This window comes from Zootermopsis nevadensis, unplaced genomic scaffold (assembly GCF_977971745.1).
Source record: "Zootermopsis nevadensis isolate Lab colony 2312 unplaced genomic scaffold, Znev_1.0 Znev_ptg000008l, whole genome shotgun sequence".
Classification (NCBI taxonomy): domain Eukaryota; kingdom Metazoa; phylum Arthropoda; class Insecta; order Blattodea; family Termopsidae; genus Zootermopsis; species Zootermopsis nevadensis.
The window spans coordinates 14,874,307-14,898,529 of NW_028259140.1; the positions used below are offsets into that span (position 1 = coordinate 14,874,307).

At 41.2% G+C, this 24,223-nt stretch overlaps 2 protein-coding genes across 3 annotated transcripts; both read left to right on the forward strand.

Moving 5' to 3' along the window:
* Positions 1-820: 820 nt before the first annotated feature.
* Positions 821-8,751, forward strand: LOC147874500 (kelch-like protein 10). Its single transcript, XM_087345373.1, has 6 exons — positions 821-1,015; positions 1,132-1,286; positions 3,983-4,234; positions 5,554-5,833; positions 7,488-7,724; positions 8,707-8,751. The coding sequence occupies exons 2-6, from the start codon at positions 1,135-1,137 to the stop codon at positions 8,749-8,751; spliced, it is 966 nt and encodes a 321-aa protein (XP_087201499.1). The 5' UTR covers positions 821-1,015; positions 1,132-1,134.
* Positions 8,631-14,257, forward strand: LOC147874501 (kelch-like protein 36). Of its 2 annotated transcripts, XM_087345241.1 has the most exons (5): positions 8,632-9,053; positions 9,371-9,540; positions 10,367-10,525; positions 11,470-11,677; positions 13,044-14,257. In XM_087345241.1, the coding sequence occupies exons 1-5, from the start codon at positions 9,040-9,042 to the stop codon at positions 13,393-13,395; spliced, it is 903 nt and encodes a 300-aa protein (XP_087201367.1). In that variant the 5' UTR covers positions 8,632-9,039; the 3' UTR covers positions 13,396-14,257. The 2 variants fall into 2 exon arrangements, with proteins under 2 accessions (XP_087201368.1, XP_087201367.1); XM_087345242.1 differs by lacking the exon at positions 10,367-10,525 and having other exon boundaries at positions 8,631-9,053.
* The last annotated feature ends 9,966 nt before the right edge of the window (positions 14,258-24,223 follow it).

Here is a 24,223-nt window from a genome sequence, read left to right on the forward strand (position 1 = left end):
TCCATTGTCAACGCCAGAACCGCGAAACATGGGTCCCTCAGGCCCCCGGAAACATTTTCCCTGGCGCAGGGGTGACGGGGTCAACAGGCCCGGGGCCTTAAAAAATTATTTTCAAAATTAATCAAGTAAAATAAAACCCGATGTTAGTTTTAAATAATAAGGGTAATGAAATTTAAATTCCTTCTTATACATATTCCCATTATTTTTAAATTTATTTCCTTCTGATAGAGAACACATTCAGTATTAATTATTGACTTCTTCCATTTATGATTGAATGTAACCAAATTATAAGTTAAGAGTAATTATCTTTGTTTACACTTAAAATTGTTCGTTATCGGGACTTTTTACATCGTCTGTTCTTTTAAAACCACGACGTTTCGGAGGGTGGTTCTGTCTCCGTCTTCAAGTGAGAGGTACTCACTCTGCTGGGTCCCTTAAGTAAAGCTAGTCTCTGCCACTGAACAGACGATGGAAAAAGTCCTGATAACGAACAATTTTAAGTGAAAACTACCGTCGTCAAAACCCTTTAGAATTGTATCATTGTATTTCTTTTCAACTACCAACAATGTGTAAATATGGACCGACAATGGTCAGCTTTTACGTGAACACCTGCGTGCATAACAATGCAAGAAAAGTATTGGAATTTCTAACCCACGCCTGCAACAATCTTGGCTGAGCATGCCATAAGGATCTTTTCTCATTTATTATGCATGCAGTATAATAGCCTGAATGAAACTTATTGCACTCCATTCCTTTACCTAAGAAAGTAATTGTTACGTCACCTGTTTACTCGGCATTGTTGTGATTCATTATTGCCGTCAACAATCCGCTTTCGTTATTGCGGAAATAGCTGAGCTGTGAATCGCTTGTAGAAGAAGTGCGTCGTAGAGTAGATAATTTTGTGCTGCTAAAAGCGTTTTAGAATATCTGCCCTCTAATCTGGCCATTTTAGATTTGATTAAATTGATCTTTGCCCGTGGACGTCGTGGTCTCTTACAACTGAACAAAGTTTGAGGTAAGGGATTCCAATTTATTATTAATGTTCATCACATTTAATGTTTTCATCTGCGCTTGTGAACTCGTGTAACAGAAGAGAAGAAAAATCTGGAACAGCGATTGACTGTTTTTCAGGAGATGGACTCAAACCAAATTCTGACCGAAGCATCGATTAACCTGAATAAGCTGAGAGAGGAGAACCTCTTGTGTGACGCTGTGCTGAGGTTGGAGGACGGCGGCGTCTTCCGAGTCCACAGAGTGATTCTGTCGATGCGCAGCGAATATTTCAGGTTTGTTTATTTACTGACGTGGTTTATTAACACGTGAAATTAGGACATAAAAGACGTCAATTCGTATGTGAAATGTTTTATCCCCTTCGTTGCAGAAACCTATATTTTTATACGGCTGATTGTCTTTTGTTATTTGTTCGTTGTCATGAAATCTCACGGCGGTGACCAAAAAGACTATTGTCTTCTGGGCGTTGCGCTGTAGAAACTGAGTGGCATTTCAGACGTAATTACTGACTTCTTTCCTTGACGATGGAGGCAGTAAGCACGTCTGAAACGTCCAATAATTTCTACGAGACAACACGACGCAACATCCCAGAAGACATGGGTGGTTCTTTGTACTAATTTTTAAGTGCAGTTGTACTAAGGTGACAGTCAATCGATCTGGGGGGAGAAATAGAAACAATCCATTTCCAAAACGTCTTGATTTTAATACATAAAGACGACCGACAATGTCCAGAAGAAAGTTGGTAATGCATGGAACATTGAAAGCTGCTGTGAGTTGCTCTGTCTGAAATAATAAACTGTGAGAAGGAACTTCGTAATACATGTAAGGCTTGAGGTTCTCACAGCGATGAGTATGAAGATTTCTGTCTTCTGGGTTGTTTCGCTGTGTAGTCTGGTCGATGTTTACCAACGTTTCAGAGGTCATACTGCCTCCATCATCAGGGCGATGAGTATGAAGATTTCTGTCTTCTGGGTTGTTGCGCTGTGTAGTCTGGTCGATGTTAACCAACGTTTCGGAGGTCATACTGCCTCCGTCATCAGGGCGATGAGTATGAAGATTTCTGTCTTCTGGGTTGTTGCGCTGTGTAGTCTGGTCGATGTTTACCAACGTTTCACAGGTCATACTGCCTCCGTCATCAGGCCGATGAATATGAAGATTTCTGTCTTCTGGGTTGTTGCGCTGTGAATTCTGGTTGATGTTAACCAACGTTTCAGAGGTCATACTTCCTCCGTTATCAGGGCGATGAGTATGAAGGTTTCCGTCTTCTGGGTTGTTGCGCTGTATAGTCTGGTCGATGTTAACCAACGTTTCAGAGGTCATCTGCCTCCATCATCAGGACGATGAGTATGAAGATTTCTGTCTTCTGGGTTGTTGCGCTGTGTAGTCTGGTCGATGTTAACCAACGTTTCAGAGGTCATACTGCCTCCGTCATCAGGGCGATGAGTATGAAGATTTCCGTCTTCTGGGTTGTTGCGCTGTCTAGTCTGGTCGATGTTTACCAACGTTTCAGAGGTCATACTTCCTCCGTTATCAGGCCGATGAGTATGAAGATTTCTGTCTTCTGGGTTGTTGCGCTGTGTAGTCTGGTCGATGTTAACCAACGTTTCGGAGGTCATACTGCCTCCTTCATCAGGGCGATGAGTATGAAGATTTCTGTCTCTGTGTTGTTGCGCTGTGTAGTTTGGTCGATGTTAACCAACGTTTCAGAGGTCATACTGCCTTCGTCATCAGAGTATGAAAATTTCTGTCTTCTGGGTGGTTGCGCTGTGTAGTCTGGTCGATGTTAACCAACGTTTCAGAGGTCATACTGCCTCCATCATCAGAGTATGAAGATATCTGTCTTCTGGGTGGTTGCGCTGTGTAGTCTGGTCGATGTTAACCAACGTTTCAGAGGTCATACTGCCTCCATCATCAAAGTATGAAGATATCTGTCTTCTGGGTTGTTACGCTGTGTAGTCTGGTCGATGTTTACCAACGTTTCAGATGTCATACTCCCTCCTTCATCAGGGCGATGAGTATGAAGATTTCTGTCTTGTGGGTTGTTGCGCTGTGTAGTCTGGTAGATGTCACCCAACGTTTCAGAGATCATACTGCCTCCATCATCAGGGCGATGAGTATGAAGATTTCTGTCTTCTGGGTTGTTGCGCTGTGTAGTCTGGTCGATGTTAACCAACGTTTCGGAGGTCATACTGCCTCCGTCATCAGGACGATGAATACATGTTTCATTGTCAGGAGAGAATCTTTCGAGAATTTGTGCATCCTTTAATCTGCTTGTGTTTTAAATAAAGATGCCCTGGGTTCTCGAAATGAGAAATGAATTATAAGCGTGAGCCATTGTTTCTGTTTTCCAAGAGACGTGTCTCAAGTCTTGTTACGAGCTGTGCCCTCTTTCAATTTTCAGAAAATCAAATCTTTCCGTTTGTGTTGCGCTGCAAATCCCTTAATTTGTAATAGGAAAATGTTTTCTGGCTGGTGATCACTTCTTAAAGGCCGTGTAGAAACATCGGCTTTTATTTCAAGTGGTTTATTGTCGGGAAAATGTTTTGACAGAGCAAATAGATTTCATATTACGAACTGATCAATCAGTGGAATCTACAGCACGCGATGTATGTTGAAATATTTGCGTTGGCTTTATAATTTTTGTATTAGTTGTTATAACCACAGATACCTCTTGAAGGAGTGAACGTTATGTAAGAAACGAGGTGACATTCTATAGTACAAATGTTCGCTGCTTGCTTCCCGATTTTTAAGTTATATTTTTTTAAGACTACGCAAACACATCACCCACACGCAGTTAATCTGGTCCCATTCGGACTCATTCTGGGAGTTTTTGAAATATACGGTAACAAGAATTCATCCACCACATTGACAAAAAGATACTTTTATTTGGCTGCGTGAGTCATAAAAACTTAGAGTTTATGCGCATGACTTGTAATTTTCTGCTCGCCGTTTCTCCAAATCGACGTTTCAGGATTCTCTTCACGACAAAACTGCACACCAGTGAGGAGACTGATATTCTTCTCCACGGAGTCAGCTCAGACATGATGACCCAGATACTGGATTATGTTTATTTTCGCGATTTGGACATCCGCTCCAACAACGCTCGTCAGCTGCTCGTGGCGGCTGAGTACTTGAGTTTACTAGGCGTTACAAAACTCTGCTGCGACTTCCTCAAGGACGAGATAAACGTCGACAAGTGTATCGGCATCATACAGTTCGCAAGGTAATTGATGTTCATTTGAAATTTGCTGTTTCGCCAGCCTTCGTCGCTGGAGCGAATCAGCTTTACTCAAGAGAGCAACCGAGTGCCGGGTCGGAGATTAAAGCCTCTGACTGAGGACTGGACAATTTATAAAGCGTTGTAGGTTGGGGCAGTTGGAGTGCCTGTAATTTAAATATTCTGATTTAACTGCGTATGTTTTGATCGTCATTATGACCAGTAGATGAATAATTTCACCATGTAGAACGTTAATCACGATATATTGCAGGGTCATAAATAAATGTGTCTTCCTCTCGAATTCCTATTCTTCTTTCTTTCTTTCTCTGCGGAATTCCTTGCTTCTTACATAATCCTCCCAACAACAAAATCAACATTCAGTCCCACATCTTTCTGCATACTGCAAAACCTCTGTTGACCGAGCCTCGATTATCCTATTCCCGCATTAAGCGACCGAGTTTCAACCGGATCGGTTGCGATTGGATTCCACCGGCGAGAGTGTTTAAGTCGATGTCCACGCGGTACAGTTCATTAATCTAACCTCACTCCAGATTTTGATTATTATTATGAACACTTCTGGACATTTAGAGAATTGGTTAATATCGGGCAAAGACAAGAAACAACCCGCTGATCCCCGTAGATGATGAACCCTTACTCCTTCTTGTTCAGAACAACATAGCAAGCAAATCAACTGACATCGGCAGAACCTCCAGTTCAAGCGATGGACAGTATTACTGATAAATTCACTATTTTAGTACAGGGACTCCCTCGAACAGCGCTCACGAGTGACTTTTGCCGTCGGCTTTTGCGTTCGACATGCACTCATCATTCGCTGGCGACTAAAATCTGTATTAAGTCTCAACTTATTTGTTCAATTTCATGTCCACGTTCCCCTTTCTCCCGCTCATCAGACACGTGGTTCCCCCCATTTAGTCCGGTTACACGAGGTTTCACGGGATTAACACACGCAGTTACCAAAACGTCGTTTCGCCAAGGTTAAGGCCAGAATTCAAAATTCTACACTCCTCATCTCACTGCCTGCTTCACTTGCGCACGCCATGCCCTTGTTTCAACCTAAAACCTTATCGCGAGGACCAACGGGCATTGCCTGGGTACCTTCAGAGCCGAGAACTTTCTATTTTGGCACGGTTAAACGGAGCGTCTCTCAGCGTTGCCTCTCCACGTGTCTGCTCTCAGTCTCGCTCATTCGGACTCCAAAGGGCTAAGATAAAAACTGCAGGCGAAATACTGTGGTGTGCAAATAGTTGAGAATTCAGTTCTTGCTGCAGTGTTTAATTGCATCAGCGTTACCTTCGCTGTCGCAGGTTACACTCCTTAGCAGACCTCGAGACTCAATCTCGCCTCTTCATTCAACGCAACTTCGTGGAATTGTCTCAGCAGAGCGAAGAACTGCTGGAACTGCCTGTAGAGGAGCTGCAAGCGATAATCGAGGACAAGGAACTGAACGTGAGGGACGAGAGAGTTGTGTGGGAGTGCATTCTCCGGTGGATCAACCACGACCCGGACAACAGGAAAGGTCACATCGCGGGCCTTTTGAAGGGCGTCAGACTTGGACGACTTGATGCAAAGTTTTTCAAGGAGGTGGTCAGTATGCCCATGAAATCGTGGATGTTTATTGGAAGTGAAGCCCGCGTTTTCAATTCCATATTCACATGTGTTCGTAACTAATTAATGCAAATTGTGAGCCTTTTTCTTCGTCACGTGTAAGCCCGCCTGTCTGTCTGTCCGCAGTTCCAGCTCCAGAACGTCTAAACGGATGTTCATTAGATTTAATACTAACAAGTTTTAACAGAATCTGTTGACATATTCCAATTCTGGTTAAAATCTTACAATAACAACGTGTAAAACAACACAATGATTTTAATGTCTTCTACTGTGCAAAATTTGCTGCGTACAAAATCCCCAGATTAACTTAGTTGCCATGGTTACAATAACTACCTGTGGAATGCCGCTGGTAACACGCTTGCATACGCGTGTGTATGTGCAAAACAAATATTCGATTCGTAATTTTATGCAGAAATGTTGTTCGAGTTAATAATCGTTTTTATTCATCGTCTCTAATTTTGAGTGTCCGACTGCGCTACAATCTTTGATTGAACTCTCAGCTTTCATTAAGGTACATTACGTGTTTCAGTTCAACTACAGCATTCCACCGTTAACTGCATTCAAACGCCCACTCAGCTTGAATAGGAAAATCCTCCGACAGATAAATCACGTCTTCCGGCGCAGCGTTCTACATAACCAAAGATCCTATTGCCATAAGAAGCTTATCTTAGCTGCTCTAATAATTTCAAGTATCTTCAACGATGAACACTTAGCATGATAATCTTCAGCTGATTGACCATATAGGGACAACAGATATCCGAAACGTTCAACAAGATAGATTCGTTTTACCTCCAAGAGTAAATTACCCCAGGGGCTTCAAACTCATAGACAGCTTTAACATTCAAATATTTTAAACGTAATCTCACGAAGCAGCCTTACAACTTAAGATATTCCTTCTTCCATTTCAGCACGTGTTTTAACCCGAGAGGAAAAAATGTTCTATTCAAAGTCAAATGCCCTGTGATTTCAGACACTCACCTCTTTCGAATATTTGTGAAACAATCGCACAGATTCATGAAAATGTTAACTGCTTCAAGTGTCTTTACAGTTTAGCATTCGTATCTACTAGTTTCGAACACTTAAAGAGAACCACCTGACGATGACCAATTAATGTCGAAACATGCAATGGCTCTTAATAGACATTGAGCCCATAATCCACAAGGTTGTGTTGACGGCCCTTCCGCCCAACCATCAACATGCAGAAGGTTGCCTCCCTTGAAACTCGAAGCAAATAATTTTCATAATTTTCTTTCGATGCTACGTAAATTTGACAATTAATTAAAGTTATCGAATCAAAAAGAATGTGCATCTCGTACGGGAGAGACGAGAAATAAATTACAATTTTGAATGTAACTCAAAATGCAGTCATTACTGAAGGATTTAACTTTCAGTTGAAACACATTTCAATACTTTTCTCTAAGTTCGATTTAACCTTGATTTCGCTTCTCTCCACAACCTGTGCATTTGTTAAGAGCGTCGTTACATAAACCAAAATTCATATTTTCCTGTATATACCACAGTCTATTTCGGCAATTCCCCAACCAAATTATGTGTGAATTTCATGTGTGCTCTGCAATTGAACATGGCATTCCTTCCTAAAAGTTCATAAGGTCCACATTGAACTGTTCAACAGGTGTCAAAGCACCCGTACGTGACGGAAAATGAGGCGTGCAGACCCGTGATGGCAGAGACGCTCGCGTTTCTGCACGACTCAGAAATGATGATGGAAGGAGACAAGGACTTCGTGACACCAAGGATTGCCTACCCGCGAATCCCACAGGACATTCTGTTTGCTATTGGTGGGCGTCGCGACGGAGAGCCGTCAGATGTGATCGAAGCGTACGACGCACGAGCAGACCAGTGGAGTGTGGTGAGTTGCACGCATTTCTACTCTTACTGTGCCTTGCTAAATGACGCCTCTCAGAATAAACTACTTTTCCTCCTATTTGTTTATTTGTACCAAGTAATCGTTTATTTAAGCTTAATCACAAGCAGCTCTTAGGCTCTTTATTTCGTGTTCGTTTATTTCCATTGCACTGAACACTTTTTTAAGAAAAGCTTCAAAGACATGAATTAAAATGTGATAGCGGAACCACGGTTTCGGAGATTTTGACGTAAATACGTCTATACGGAAAGGAAGTTTATATATTGGCTTTATTCTAAATATTTCCTTTATACCCGCTTTACAATTGTGATAAGTTTGATTAAGACTTTGCTTATTTAACTTGAATTAGTTACGCTTATTTATGGGTCTGTGGTAGCTGAATGTAATGTAATGTTTTATAGGTAACAACAATGCCGAGTAAACAGATGAGGTTTCCTAGGTAACATAACAAAGAAGTTACACTTTTTCGTTTATCTTTTTCGTTCCAATTTTTTGCCGAATGACCCTTCCTCATAGACGTATTTACGTCATAAGAATAACTAAATAAATTACACAAATGCTAAGTCTCGTGTACAATATAAGTTCTAATAGGAATCGACGAAGGATGTGAAGTTTTCCTTAAATACCGCTTACAAAAAGCGTCCTACTTCACCTGTCATGGCAACCTGTCTGCTGATTTTAGACATCGTTGATCGTCAGTGGATTTCAACGTAATAAATGAAGCACTGATCGGTGTGGATGTTGGCCATCTGCGTGGTAACGCCTCATGAATTAGAAGGCTTTGGGGTGGGGTGGCGGACCTACTGCCTCCAGCTTTGCGTCGATAAAACCCAAAACACCAACATCTGTCCTTTCCAAAGTACGAACCTGAAATGTCAGCTGTTGATCAGAAATTAATTCTACGTTTGCCTGTCGAACTTAACGAGAGCTTCTCTTCGGGTCATCCTGTTTCCACCTTCGCTCCCAGTTAATTTCTCACCGTCTTTGTCGAGTGCCACCCTCCACGGAGTAGCAATTTCAGTCCACTGTTGGGGGTTGCACCTCTGCTCCGGTGGTTTGTCGCTTGGACTCTAATGCAAGGACTTCACATCAGTAGACCGAATGACCCAAAGAAACATAAAGCCATGATCTGTAGTTCCTGCAGGTGGAAAGGGTCGACTCGATCGGTCCGCGAGTCAACCATGGCACGGCAGTGGTCGGTTTCGTCATTTACGTCATCGGTGGTCGTGATGACAGGACACAATTAAGCTCATGTTTCTGCTTCAACGCTGTTAAGAAGACATGCCGCGAGGTGGCGCCTATGCACGAATGCAGGTAAGACGCAGCTTGGTAACTTAGGAACTCCTTGGAGTAGAGTCCTTCTTCAAAAAGCTGATAGTCGCTGTCTTAGTCAAGATATAAATCTGGGTAGGGGCTGTAAAATTGAACCACTCACACAGGAGCATCGTGCAAAGTGTGAATAGGTCGGAGGACTTTTGCGACAATTTTGGTTTTAAGAATGCGATTTGATTGTTAGTTCATTTGAATTGTGACATAACAATGACGAGCGAACAATTGGGTTCTGCGAGAGGAAATGCATCTGAATCAACAATAAATGAGCATAGCAGATAGCGTACTTTTGTTCGTTTCAGAACCGCTTTAATGGTGGCAGTTCTGCGAGCTGCAGTGTACGCCATGGGCGGTAAAGTTAGAGAGCATTATCTCAGAACGGCTGAAAGATACGACTGCAAGGCGAACAAGTGGTCGAGGATCGCTCCCATGAACAAAGAGCGATGCTATGCGAGTGCGGCTGCACTGAATGGTACGTAAATCCTGTGAAACAAGAATTTGTGAATTAGTGCAGAAGGCGAGGCGTCTGTCTGTCTGTCCGCGTGTAAGAACACGAGAACGGTTGAAGGAATCGCGGGATTAGAGGTTTCTAACGGCGGGGAGTACGAAGATGGCTTTCGTTTGGCTTGTGCCGACGTTTCAGGCGAACCTTATGCCTTCATCTTCAAGGCATTCCTCTTCGCTCTTGATCTTAGTTTCCCTCACTTAATCGTCCCATATTCTTTTATTATTTCTTTCTTTTATCCGTCCTACGAACTACGCTATTTCACAGACTGCAACGTCTTGAAGTTCTGAGTGCGTGATGGTTTCTTCTGCTCTCGTAAGCTGTACCTGTGCGTCGTATTCTGCCTTTTTAGTGTACACTAGGAGTGAATTCAAACAACCATCAAACTATCAAACTGGCTCTCAAATAATACAGATGTAATATTGTTTTTGTGACAGTTAATAATCTCATGTAAATAGCACATTGTATTATAAATGTAGAGCACCTTTTAGCAGCTCGTACCGTACATCTCTGGTACCAAATTTAATAAAATTCGTTTCACAGACGATGTAACTTACCATCATTTCCATTATGCATTAATTTAATCACCTTATGCTGTTTATATTAAATTTTATTAGTTGCTCTTAAGTCTTTTGACCCGCTGATTGTCTGCTCTCGAAACAAAGAAACAGATGAACAGTGCAGTTTCTGTGACTCGAAGGGGGACTTAATAGATTTACAGATTTAAGTACGGATTGTCCCATGTCTGTGCTCTGCATGGACCAGTTTAATTATAGCTACTTTGTTTTTACAGACAAAATATACGTCGTTGGAGGATATTATTATTTCAATGTTCTAAACTCGGTGGAAGTTTATGACCCGGACACCGACCGATGGACGTTCGTCGCACCAATGCTTTCTCGACGTGACTATTTTACTTGCGTCGCGTTCCACGGCTGTCTGTACGCCCTGGGTGAGAACTCTGGACATTCTGAGTGATGCTGCTCTGTCCTTCTAACAGAACTTGCTATTGTGAAATGTTTTCCTGGTTTTTTAGAGTGACTGAGATTTTATGAACAGCATTTTCTCCCGTCATTACAGAGTCAGTTTGGCCTTAATTTTAACCGCGATTCGTGGTTTCGATTACATTCTCCAAAAAGAACACTTAACTAACTAACTAACTAACTAACATCGCGTAATCTCTTATGGTATCTCAACCAATGTATGCCCCATTTGTCACAGAGTCCCAGGTTTAAAGGTTGTTGTAGCAAGGAAATTTCAGCTTGCCATTCTGTTATCCCCAAAAAATCGGTGGTTTAAAGCAGTCCCTTCGCAGTCTTTGATATTCGTCACTTGTTTGTGTAACGCCATCTTGTGTTGATAATTAAGGCTACTTTCTGACGCAGTTTCATGAAGTAGACAACAGATGTCAGGCGCAATTTCCTGATGATACAAGTACGAAAATAAAATTGTAGCTGTTCCTGGTACTAAAACTGACAATGCAAGAGGGAATGGATTTTCTTTGTTGTATTTAATTCATTCGTTCCTTTTACGGAATTACAAATTTTAAGAGCGTAAAGACAGACGGAGTGTGAAGCATCGAAGTTACGGGAAATACTAACATCTAGAAATTTGTAATTGGTAATCTTGAAGAAAAGATACCACTTGTGATACATTGACGTAAAAGGAAGGATAATATTTAAATGTTTTTAAGGAATTAGAATATGTGAGATTAGGTCAACTACCGACTTTTGTGAATAAGGTAATGAATCTTGTGGCTCCATAAAGGCTAAACATTTCGTGGCCAGGTGATAGACTAATAAATATCAAGAAGGTCCCCGCTGAATGGGGTTAGAATAAGTTCCCTTTGGCAGCTTTTTTATATGCTGTGACCTTTTACGGAATGTGTGTGTGCAGGAGGACGCAACTGGACATCACGCAGGCTGAGTGCTGAAAAGTACGTCCCTGCAGAAGACACGTGGACCGTTATCCCTGGCATGGACTTTCATTCATATAAACTCGATTCAGAAGTGATCGATGATATGATCTTCGTCATCACTGGATATTATGACCGGGCCAAATTCGTCCCCCAAGTCGCATGTTTCGATGACAAGGAAAATCGATGGTTTGTTTAATTGTTTCTTTGTATGATTTTTCAGGGCTGTATAATCACAAACTGTTACTTTCTAAAAGCTCTAGGAAGTTAAACATTTCCGGCCAAAATAACCGCGATCTTCCTGATATTGTCGAAGAAAGTGACCTACTTTTCAGAGGTTTTTCCTGCTTACTAAGGGTCTTGAATAAACGCGCGAAAAATGGGATTGAGGAGGGGGGCAGAATGAAAGGAGGCAGGGCGACGTTGCGGTCAAGCTGATTGGTTAAATCAGAGGGCGAATGACTAGGAAATGCTAATCAGACGTAAGCTGTGACTGCATTAATAAGAAGCTCTTTGACTAAGTTACTTTGAACAGTGGCACTCTCTTGGGCAGGAAATGTCTGGCGTTCAGCACATCAATATCGCCATAATCTTCGGCTTTCATCAAAGTGTTAGGTCAGTTTCAGGTTTAACGACGCCTGTTGTTTCATGTTTCCATTTCTGATGGACGTTTATTTTAAAATGGCTGTCTCTTGGCGTGTTTGACCATTCAGTCTCCTGCCATCTGTTGACGGAGTTGGTAAGGAGCTCCAAAAACACCCCAGAAGACAAATTTATTCATACTTGTTTGTGCAAGAGCCACAAATCCTAGAAAAATTCATTTAATTTTGGTTTTTGTCTGTCTTACGTGTAACAGAACCTCTCCAGAACTATTTTTGGTGGGACAAAATTTTTTTGAAAATATTTTGCTAAAAGAGGGAAATATTGTCAAGGGCTCATGTCTCAAACAAGACACGCGTATCTCTCCAAAGAAAGTGTGTGATTAAATTTATTATTCTGACCTGAGCTAATGGCTTAATGAAGTGTACCAAACGTAGTTAGCGCAGAACACAAGTCATTTGACAGCGTTTTAAAATAGTCATAACCTCTCCCTCCATTTTGATGTAATAAAATGTTTTACGTTATAATAGGACGTTGGCCCATGTTCTATGTGCATGAGTGAAAGAAAGATCACGTGGGAACTGTTCTGAAATATTGTGTGGCAATCGTGCATTGAATTCCGATTGGGGGAACTTTTGTTAAGGTTTTCTGGAAACAAAATACAAGCAACGACATTTCGGTGGAAGCTGTGTCCTTAGCTTCAAGCAGTTTCCCATTAAACCCAAAGGCAGAGCCAATCCATCAGACATGGATATTTTTAGGTCAACACATTTTACGACTCTCAAAGAAAATTCTTTTATTCTTATTCTACATTGAAATCTCTGATATTTTAGAACTCCATACATATTTTCTGTAATTTTGTCAGAGAAATGTGGTGAAAATTGTCTTGAGTGTAGATAATACTAATGGAAGATGGAAGATTGTTTATTTTTACTTTTAACATTTCAAATTGCAGGCACGAGGTGGCAGGCATGAATGTTTGTAGATCCGGGATGTCGACTTGTGTCATCGAGAACCTACCGAATGCAAGCGATTACGCCTACAAACACAGAGACAAATCGATGGAGGAGAAATGCAAGAAAAAGAGGATGATAAAAGCAAAAGAGGAGGAGGAGAAATGCAAAAATGAAGGAGGAGAAATGCAAGAAAATGTTGATTTGGAAAATAACCGTCCATCCACACACACTCGTCCTTCTGCTGATGTAGCCCCGGGTTCAACCCCAGTAGCTAGGCCGGCGCTGGTGTGGTTACAACGTTTCTTACTTTGGTGGGCGGAGAGGGTTAAAGGTTTTCTCAGGAGACCTTGACATAGGGTCAGTCGGTGGGCGAGGACTTCCGACTCTCAGGGATTACACGGAGAGGTCTTAATTGGAGTAGCGCTCGCGAGAGGGCAGCGACGTCGCTGAGCTGTTGCAATTCTTGACGACACAGTTGTTGTTGTTGTTGTTGTTGTTGAAATCACTCAATTTATTCACGAATTGAGACACGCTGATGCAAAGACACAATTATGTTGATATTCAGGCATTGCAATGAATCGGCTGTTTATGTACGACTTGAAGTCCAACACAACACAAGCGCGCTATCACAGTAACTGGTCTTAAATTTTGAATTGAATGCGGCGATCCGATTCGTCCCCCAAAATCACCCCATAACGTCGGAAACGCTCCGAAAAGCCACATTCGAAATTCACTGGTCCAATCGCATTGAGGCGTCTGTTCTAGGGCAAACGTCATTCCATATCTGGAAAGGCTTAAGCTTTCGCCTCGTAAACAACTTTTACGAGGCGAAAGCTTTGTGAGTGTCACGGAAGCTCTCGAGGAAAGACGATTGTTGCCACTCTCTTCCAATCCAAGAAATTAACAAATCCAAAATTCATAAAATCAATCACATTTGGAGGAAGTAAGGCGTTCCAAATATAATCTCTTCGCGCCTCCTTCGTTTGTATAAACCGGATTAATAAGCCAAAGACTGATTTACCCCTCATCTCAAGGTTCAGCCCGTCAGGGAATCGAACTACGAACTTGGACTGGCACAGGAAAATAAGTAGTTTGCAGTCGATTACAACCACGACGAACACATTAATTTTAATTAAGTACCTTCGAAAATAATGTAGAAAACTGAGAATTTATGTAAGAGTTAAAAAAATAAATAAAAAGAGAAATATTGTTTGCAGCAAAGAAGGAAAGATTTTTCTCCTCGTTATTTTCTGCTCAAGAAGTCTTATTGAAATTAATTATTTTAAAGACGTTTAATTTTGTCTAAAATATTACCATTCATCAACACACAGTAGTTTCTCTTTACGTCTTGTATTAAATGAATCCACTTGTGGCGACATGTTTCGAGTTACGAAACCGTCTTCAGGGGGAGATTAAATGTTTTGCTTCATGAATGTCATTTAGAAAATCGTCATTTGGAAGCGAACACACTGAGAATTTTGTATCGATTTCTGATCTGCGTGTGATATTTTAAAAAATTGCAAAAAGTACATTTTGCTGAGTTGCCCCAATATACCGGGTAATTGTGCGATATTCCTTAGGAAAGTACCAACCTTTTCAAATGTCGTGAAGAAACAGACGATGGTTTCAGTTAACAGATGTATTTATTTATTCATGGTATTTTGTAAGGTACTTTTAAGTATTTTAATGATAAGCACAAAATATTACCACAAAATACACAAAACTAGGAACTTAAATTTAGTTAAGGTACAGACAGAGTAACAGAAGAATGTGACAGCTGAAATCAAATGGGGAACTCAAGGCATATCCAGGAGTCTCAGCACAAGTAAATCTGTGTAACCTTCTTCATTTTAATCTCATTCGTAATAAAGGAATCGATTGAAGATTGTTCTTGTGCTTTCGCCCTTAAACGCTGCCTTACTCAGAAGCGTCGAGGCCATCTGATTAAATTAGCAACTGCTCGGCTAAACTACAGTTCGTATCCTGACGCGGGGAGTCCGGGGCCCATCGAGTTCCTGCCAGGGATACGACACGGTCGGGCCTTACCCCCGGGGGAGGACCCACTGGATAGGAGGCCGGGTGGGCCCCAGAGGCTAGACGAAAAATCCTCTGCCCCTGTCGGCGATCATTATTAAAAATATTACCATCCACTTCTTGCGATATTTAGATGATTCTACAATGAACTTCTTAATTTCTGACTTTCTCTGTGTCTTATTAGCAATGTACAGTTAATTCATTGGTAAGTTCAAGGCAACTGTCACTTTCAGACTCACCACCAGACGACGTGTGGCTCCACAAAACAGTAGAATCAGCTTTCCTGTGTCTTCGCATTTCATGCTAGAAGCCGGGATGTGAGCGCATTGCACTTTCAACTATTCCGCATATTTTAATGATCTCGTAACAGACAGACGATAAAGTCACTGAAACGTCCATGTGTCGCCATTCTTGCCAAAAGTATTTCCCGCTTATCACCGAACAGAAGGCTCGCTATTTTGTTCCTAATGGCTGCCACCCGTCCTTGTTCTGCGCCAGATGATTCCACGTAAGACCTTATTTATTTACGCTCCATTTTAATATTATACCGCAATCTGCGTCTAGCCGTACCAGGGAACTGGTTCTCATTGCGAGTATAACACCGCCAGCCAATCGCCTGAAGACGTGAGTCGAGCCAACTTAATAAATTGTGACGCGTGTTAATTGGGGGCGTGGCACCAGGCCGAGGTTCGTTCCCTGGAGAAGCTCATCCGGCCTATCGACTGCTGATCGACGCGACGTTCTGGTTTACAATTCCCCTCACCTTCTCGCAGAAACGACCGACAAACTTCCACCTCGTCAGCCGAAATGCGCCGAATAAATAAGAGAATGAGATTATACCCTGTCCATTCTATGTCGGCACACCCTCCGGGGCACAGACAGACGCAAGAGGGCTCATTCGATCATTCACCTATTATGACCTTCATCGTCTGTTTAAGACAAGCAAAGTTGAAAGAGCACACTCGGAAGACGAAGGAGTAGATGAAAGGATAACATTAAACAGCATCATAAAGCGTGTGAGGACGTTGACTAAATTCACGTGGCTCAGGACAGGGTCTATGGCGGGATGTCGCGAACACGGTAACGAAACGTCGTGTTCCAATAAAATGCATGGAAATATTTTCCCTCGTTGGGCGCACTGTTAGATTCTCAAGGACTGAAGGAGCTGGAACAAAGTAAATAATACATGGGCAGGCACTAAAATTAATGACTGCCATATTTATGGCAAGAAAAGACATGGCTTACCTCCTCCATTAGCTATTACATCTCTTATTGCGGAAGCCAGGGCCTACTCAAAAATTCCTTTCGCTTCCTGTTCTATCCGTTTTCATTGCACAAGTATTTAATTAAGAGACCTAAAATATTAAAATGTGTTGATAAATCTGACAAAAACACAAATTAAATACAAAAACACATAAACTACCAATGTAAACACTAATATAAATGTAAAACACTAAGAAATACTAAAACAATACAAGGAAAGAACATAGAAGCGATAATCGAATTAAAAGAAATAACCAAGCTAGACCACTCTCTAGACCATTTTTCTTAATGAGAAAGTGTCCTCAAAAGAAACAAAGTTTATGCCAAACACGTCCAAAAATTTACATACGTCATTTGCAGCAATGACACACCTGGCTGAAGGACTATATCTAAGAGCACTGCACACACTAAAAGCAGAAAATTCTCTTGTTTATCCTGACGACACACGAATACCAACAGCGTCCATGATGGAATTGCAATTTATTTTGCCCTTAAATACATTAAAGATTATGACCTTGCAAAAATAGTGACAGGAGGAGTTTCATGGCCCTTGGGTCGAAAAGGGAAACAATTATTTCCCGAGCGAGGAAAAAGGTTGGACCACCCTGATTTAGTCAATTATTTAGAAGTGCTTTTGTGCCTCTAACAAAAGTCACGCAAACCTTCACTTCTGCCTGTAGAAATGTAAGCCAAATTATAATCTGAGAGCACAAAAATCGAAGAAGACTCTACTTCTCATGCCCTAAAATGTAACTCCAGCAAAATCCTGAAACATATTTTAAAAGTATCAGTAAATAGTTCTAGCAATGTTTCTGGTCCAATACGAAGGGCAAAGCCATAGGTGGTTACTATGTTTTGTGCCCGGTTCAAAATCTCAAACGAAATGTTATTTTAAAGTTGCGTGTGCCTGTATGCAGAACAATGTCCGTTTCTTTCGTACGTCATTAAGTTTTTAAATTTTTGTAGCCTTCTGTATAAATAATTGCGAAAACCGTGGAGATTAAACAGTATGACAAATATTTAGTTTATATGAAATACCTTTATCTGGAGATAATAATTCAATAAACATGGATAACCATTAAAATATAAAAGCAGTTGAAATTTTACACGGATATGAAAACACAAGCTAATGAGACCACGAATCTGTGATAAAAAAATACCTCACTATTATTAATACACTTGTGAACCAAGATCAAACTTGCTTTTAAAATGTCGTAGCATATTTACGATCGCGTCGCGGCACACAGGTTGAGAAACTCTACAACCAACCGGCAATACCGGCGATGCCTTTGAGGCACGGACTCTCCAGCCACTGAAGAAGGACCAGTGTTCCAGCCCAATTTGACTCGCGCTCCACACTTTAATAACTACAGTCTCCATTATGCACTGCACTGAAGTCGACTTCAGAAAACAACAAAAACAAATGCACGCAGCTCTTCGCGTGATGCCAAAATTAACCTCATTTTAATGCACTGTCTTAATGAGTAAATGTCAATATTGATCTTATTGATATTTCAGCGCTGCTCCTCGTGTCGGTTCATGGATGCGTGCATCAGATGAATACCTCCACGGAAATAGTTCTTCCAGACAGAACGAGCCCAAAGTACAGGTTAGCAAAAGTACGCGCGAGGCATTGAACAATAACTACAAACGTGCAGAGAGAATCGATCTCCGGATTCTGTTTTCGCTCAGCCAAGTCCCCAAGTTCGTTGTTTAAAGAAGCCCTACGTCGTGTACTTTGGCGGAGTTTTCGGATGGAACGCAGTAAAATCAAAATAATTCACAAGTTTTCATTCCTCCTAAACATTAACCTAATTTTAAAATTTTTATCGCATCAAATATCATGAACAGTGACAGTATAATAGCAGTCAGTGAAGTGACCGGCTACGGATTGGACGACCGGTGTTCGTATTCTGGTCGCCATCTTGCACGAATCAGCCCTTGGACTCACTGAGACTCGTATGCAGGGAGTTCAGGAAAAAACAAAGGGTTAAGCGGACGCAGCGAGAAGCTTAGTACAAACGGCCACGTATTGCGGCAGCATTGAGTGTATGTGGATCGCTCGCAATTCAGGGATAGAACAAATTTACATTTTTGCGTCACTCACCTGTTTCTTCGCGTGATACTGCAAATAACTCCAGTGTCAGGAACATGTCACCCACAAAATGCTAAAACTTTTCCTAATAGAAAGTGAACACAACAAAATACTTATTTTTGACACCAAGAAACTTAAAATTGCTTGCATATATAACACCTGCAGTACGTTTTTCAAAGCACCTGGGCTCTTCCAAAAATATTAATGATCAGACAAGAGAAATCACTCGTTAAACACATCGCACATGCATAGACGAATACGCGCATTAAACCACCATCTCCTCCACTGCGGCAAACCAGACTGACTTAGGCCGGTCGGTGCACGCGGAGTGGAAGAGAAGTCGACTCACGAAATATTCCGAAGCTGGCCGACTTTTGCCGAAACAAATATATATGCTGCACATACACGGCTGTAAGGTAAAGGCGCGTACTCACGAATCAAGTTTAATTGACCGATTATAGTTGTTCAACAAAAGTTGAATATTGCTTGAATCAGTTTTTGTTCACACATTTTAATAGAAACTGATCAACAGTTTCAGTTAAAAATGGCGTCGAATGCAGTTGTGCGTGAAATTGTACGGATAGTAACTTATGATAAAGTTCTAAGAATTTTAGCATCACACTTTCAGACCACTTGAGGCTGATTTTTCTAACTAAAAACACAACACAAAAAACAAAACACATGCACGAGTGGCGTGACCAGTTGAAAGCGAAGTTGACAGTCAACTGAAGTTCACACGTTTCAAGACAGGATTCAACTTGAAAGCAAATGGCGGATGACTCATCACTTGAACGATAAACTTTGACTGGGTCAAACTTTTCTTGATCCACTAAAAAGTTGATAAACTTTATTGAAACAAAGATTCTCACTACAGATTTCATTCAACTTTTGTTGATCAACTATAATCGGTGAGATTAAACTTGATTCGTGAGAACGCGCCTTAAAGAGGTCCCACGAAATTTTGGCCTTTGGAATATTCAAGATGAAGGCTGAGAGCGAGTCACTTGTACGATAGGAGAATGTATCGTCTGCTTCTAGGAAGGTCGAGGAGCATTTCGGACTGAAGGCCCAAAACAAACAAATTCACTGACCTTGCACCTCAAGAACATACACAGATCCGCCGGCCAAAAACTAATTGCGCCCACTAGACTTGGGGGGGGGGGTACAGCTCCTGGTTATTCCTGACATAGGCACTAAATGGGACGAGTGGACAGCACTAATTGAACAAGGGGCGGGCGGGATGGACCCAAGAGCCGGTCTGGACACAGAGACTGGAGAAAAAGAAATCCTCTGGCCCCGTCGGGGATCGAACCCCAGTCCTCCAGCCTGGGCTACTCGCAACACTGACTGAGGTATCCCAGTTCATTCCATTAGTTATCCAGAACTTATTTTTGTTAAATGGAGTTAAAACTCACTAATCCACACAAAATCTAAACATTTACATAAATGTTAATGACTCAATCGCACTAAATCTTCACGACCGCAGTGTTCCACATACAGTGAACTGTTTGTTTCATGCAGGACACAAGATCTTCTGCCTGGCAAATGAAGCCTGTTTTATGGTTGATAAACATGGTGCCCCCAAAATTTAATTTCTGTGAATGCTAATTGGTATATTAATAACCATTTGAAATTGAATGTTTCCTCAAAGCATCCTGCTAAAGAGGATGTTCCCGCAGGTTTCGCCAAATTGGTTTGTGGCGTTGGGATACTTCTCTTTGTTAATGTTTAATGTCAAATGATCGGATAGTTTAAAAATACTTTCGGTTGGAAACTACTTGTTTTAGTCGAGCTTAGAAACAAGTGCAAAAATGGCGGAGTCATATTTACGGCAACAGATTGAATGCCTACGGGCAGAATTGAGTAATTTACGTACGCAGATGATAACAGGGCGCTCAACAGCGGCAAAAGATCTTTCATTCCAAAATGGGGAGGTTCAGGAAAGTCAGTCACAATAAATGAGTTTTTTTGAAACTGTAGACAGTACAGCACGTGTTGGAAATTGGAGTGAATCAGATAAGATTCAAATCACAACACTAAAATTTACCGACACGGCCAAAGCATTTTATAGTGGAAGTTTGGAATTTCACGCACCGGATATTACGTGGGAAAATATTAAGGCTCATTTTCGGGATCGTTTTAGGGATGTCCGAAACGACCAATTTCACTTTGTCTAATTGCAAACGGCGAGACAAAGAGAGGACGAAACACCGCAGGAATTCGCGGATCGTTGTCGTTCATTGGCGCAAAAGTAGAGGACCCCGTATTACAAGTGTCATTATGAGCAGGCACAAAGGATGCTACTAGCAGCTTTTATATCAGGCTTAATTGGGAATCCAGGAACGAAACATTTTATTCGGGTTCAGGAATTCAGTGTGAAAAATGTAACAAGCACGGACACACATGGCAGCGGCGCCGCGCTCATTTCAGGCCGATTGAAACAAGATCCACCACAAGCAAGCAATTCAGCCACAGGCCAAGTCAGCATCCGACAAATCCCGCTAGGACTAGAAATGCGCAGTCTCGGTGCTACGAATGCAACAAACTAGGGCATTATGCCAGAGATCGTTATCAGCAAACTTCCAAAAGTCAATTTCAAAAAAGAAATCTGCCACCGAAATCCAATCAGCCGGAAACACAAACTCCAAAGTTTCCTATAGCAGTGGCCCCACTAAATAAATTTTTCAGGGGGGTTGGTCAAGTTTTAAAACGCAACCAGTTTAGTGTCTTACCCAAGTCATTTGTTTACTCGGCATTGTTGTGTTGGTACAACAATACCGAGTAAACAAATATAAGGTAGCATTGTTTAAATACGTCATTTCTTGACGACAAATTGGTTGACGACAGCGGGGAATCAGAAATTTTTATAGTAGAGAATATTACTTCCAGATAAAAGTATTTCATATAAACTAAATAATTGTCACATAGGTTTTCGCAATTATTTATACAGAAGGCTACAAAAATTTAAAAACCTAATGACGTATGAAAGAAACGGACATTGTTCTGCATACAGGCACACACAACTTTAAAATAACATTTCGTTTGAGATACCATGAGATTTTGAACCGGGCACAAAACATAGTGACCACCTATGGCTTTGCCCTTCGTATTGGACCAGAAACATTGCTAGAACTACTTACTGATACTTTTTAAAACATGTTTGAGGATTTTGCTAAAGTTACTCTTAAGGGCATGAGAAGTAGAGTCTTCTTCGATTTTTCGTACTTTCAGATTATAATTCTCTTACATTTCTACAGGCAGAAGTGAAGGTTTGCGTGACTTTTTTTAGAGGCACAAAAAGCACTTCTAAACAATTGACTAAATCAGGGTGGTCCAACCTTTTTCCTCGCTCGACAAAGAATTGTTTCCCTTTTCGACCCAAGGGCCATGAAACTCCTCCTGTCACTAATTTTGCAAGGTTATAATCTTTAACCCTTTGCGACCGGATGTCGGACTGAGTCCGCCACGTAATTTACAAATTTTTCACTTGATCTGGAGTCAAACTGAGACTAGCAAACAGTGTCAGCATATAATTAAAGCCTTCTTCCTTGCATTATTCCTATCCTAGTCTTCCTGGCAAGACTTTGTGTACCTGATAACAGGAGAATTAGGCAGGAGAGAAAAGTCGTCTTATTCTGACACGTGTCCATGGAAGCCAGGACAGGCGAAGGAAGAAGTCTATGGAAAAATCTTACGAGAAGAAGAGATGGGATGGTTGGACACGTCCTGAGGCAACCAGGATTGGTTAATTTGGTAATGCAAGGAACAGCTGAAGGGAAAATTTGTAAGGGAAGACAATTATTGGAATTTTTGAGGTTGTGGGCTGTAAAATATATGTGGAAATGAAGAGACTGGCGCAAGATGGACGAAAATGGGGGTCCGCATGAAACCAGTCGGAAGACTGACGATAAAGAGAGAGAATTTGCAACACTTAATTTCCTCCTAAAAAAACAAAATGTGCCTTCATGTTTCACGGCTTGCAGGAAGATCTCGACCAACTCAGCGACTAGCAGTTTCTCACATGTGACTTTATCCCAGAGCATTATTTACTGAAGTTTAAAGGAAATTTTTAAACTCTTTCTTTAATAAGTTATTGTTACTTATAAAAGGGAAGTACCCTCTCACTTACCATGAGAAGGTTACTATTCAAAATATTTTTTAAAGCTATTATATATGCACAAAATAGTGTTTAAAATCCTTGTATCACAATATAATTGAACGGACAATGTGTTCAATACAAGCCACGACCACTTCCCTCCGCATCGTTTACAACCGATTCATTCAATCTTCCTGCCATTCGACAACATTCTTCTTCGATTCAAGCCCTTGGGGATTTGAGGTCCTTGGCTTTCAGTGCATTTTCCCTCCATTCCTGATGGTCCTTAGCCCCTTTATACCAATTTGTTTTCCCACGATTCTCGAATCCTCCTTAGGCTCATGTCTACTTCTCTTACGTGGTCTACCGATCGTCCTTATGGGACCAGGCATTTCTCTAATCATCCTTCTTTCAAATATTCTTCTGAAGTCACTGTCCAGGGAACACTGGGATTCCGATTGTCTAAAATCGATATTAAGTCATTTCAAGTATATGTAACGCCACTTCGAAATGTTTTCTTCTTTTTCAAGTAATTAGAATATTCCGTATACTTTTACATTCAGCCAAAGTGAAGCGGTGAACCAAATGCTTAAAATTACTTATAATATCCGTTGTAAACGATGAAAATCTCAGTTTCTAATATCAGGGGAAATGAGTGGGTGGGAGAATCACGGCATTTAAGGGAATGCCGCCAACCAAATTATCTTTCGAACGATTTGAAATGAGCGCGCTCTGCTCGCACTGCCATCTCTGGTGACATCATAGAAACAGATGGCGGTTGATGTTGTCGTCGTTTCTTCGTGGCAAAGAAACATCTCATCTCGCTCTTCTATGTATTAAAGTTAAAACATTGCACGGAATTTGTAGCTTGTTCCTTAATTTGAAAGTCTGTTCTTCTGAATCTGCAGTCTTGTAACACAATGAACTCGGGCTGGAATAAATGATGTGTTATGTTACTAAAGTCTTGGTTAGTGGCGCATTCTGGTGAGGTATTGTCCAGGTACCACGCATAAGGCGTGAAGTCTTCTTTCAGGCCCGGCTTATGATCTGTTAAGCTGATTCTGTATTTGAGTTTATCTCGGAGACATGCCTCGAGTTCCCCGTTTGATTAGAGCTGTCACATTTTTCTATTACTCTGTCTGTACCTTAACTCAATTTAAGTTTCTAGTTTTGTGTATTTTGTGGTAATATTTTGTGCTCATTCATTAAAATACTTAAAAGTACCGTACAAAATACCGTGAATAAATAAATACATCTGTTGACTGAAAGCATCGCCTGTTTCTTCACGGCATTTGAAGAGGTTGTGAAACCGTTCCCTTCTTCTTTGTAGATTGTTGCCAAGGTGGGATTGGGTTCGAGGAAGGGATTTATGGACTCTTTTCCTGGGTTCACGGGGTTTAATTAAAGATCCCTCAGCTGAGGCTTTAGTTATTTATTTTCAGGTGATTGCTTATTTAAATTCTCCGCGCGATATTGGTCAAAGTTAATGTAATACACCGATGAGTCCGTGATGCCGTTTCAACTTGCAACTACTGACAACTGCCGACTCCTCTCAAAAGAAGTCTGCGTCTCAAATACATTACTTTCTCCCACTTATTCCGAAATCTGAAATTTTGTAACATCATTGGTTCGACTTCCCGCTTAGTTTTGTGATTGGTGGAATATTTTAAATTTAAGTCTGATTGGTCGGT

Excerpts from the sequence above, each read along its gene's own strand:
- LOC147874500 (XM_087345373.1), top strand. The coding sequence starts at position 1,135 with ATGGACTCAAACCAAATTCTGACCGAAGCATCGATTAACCTGAATAAG. Across the intron at positions 1,287-3,982 it reads ATGCGCAGCGAATATTTCAG|GATTCTCTTCACGACAAAAC; the intron begins GTTTGTTTATTT and ends TCGACGTTTCAG. Across the intron at positions 7,725-8,706 it reads GAGCAGACCAGTGGAGTGTG|TTAATTTCTCACCGTCTTTG; the intron begins GTGAGTTGCACG and ends CTTCGCTCCCAG.
- LOC147874501 (XM_087345241.1), top strand. Across the intron at positions 9,541-10,366 it reads GAGTGCGGCTGCACTGAATG|ACAAAATATACGTCGTTGGA; the intron begins GTACGTAAATCC and ends TTGTTTTTACAG. Across the intron at positions 11,678-13,043 it reads GATGACAAGGAAAATCGATG|GCACGAGGTGGCAGGCATGA; the intron begins GTTTGTTTAATT and ends TTCAAATTGCAG.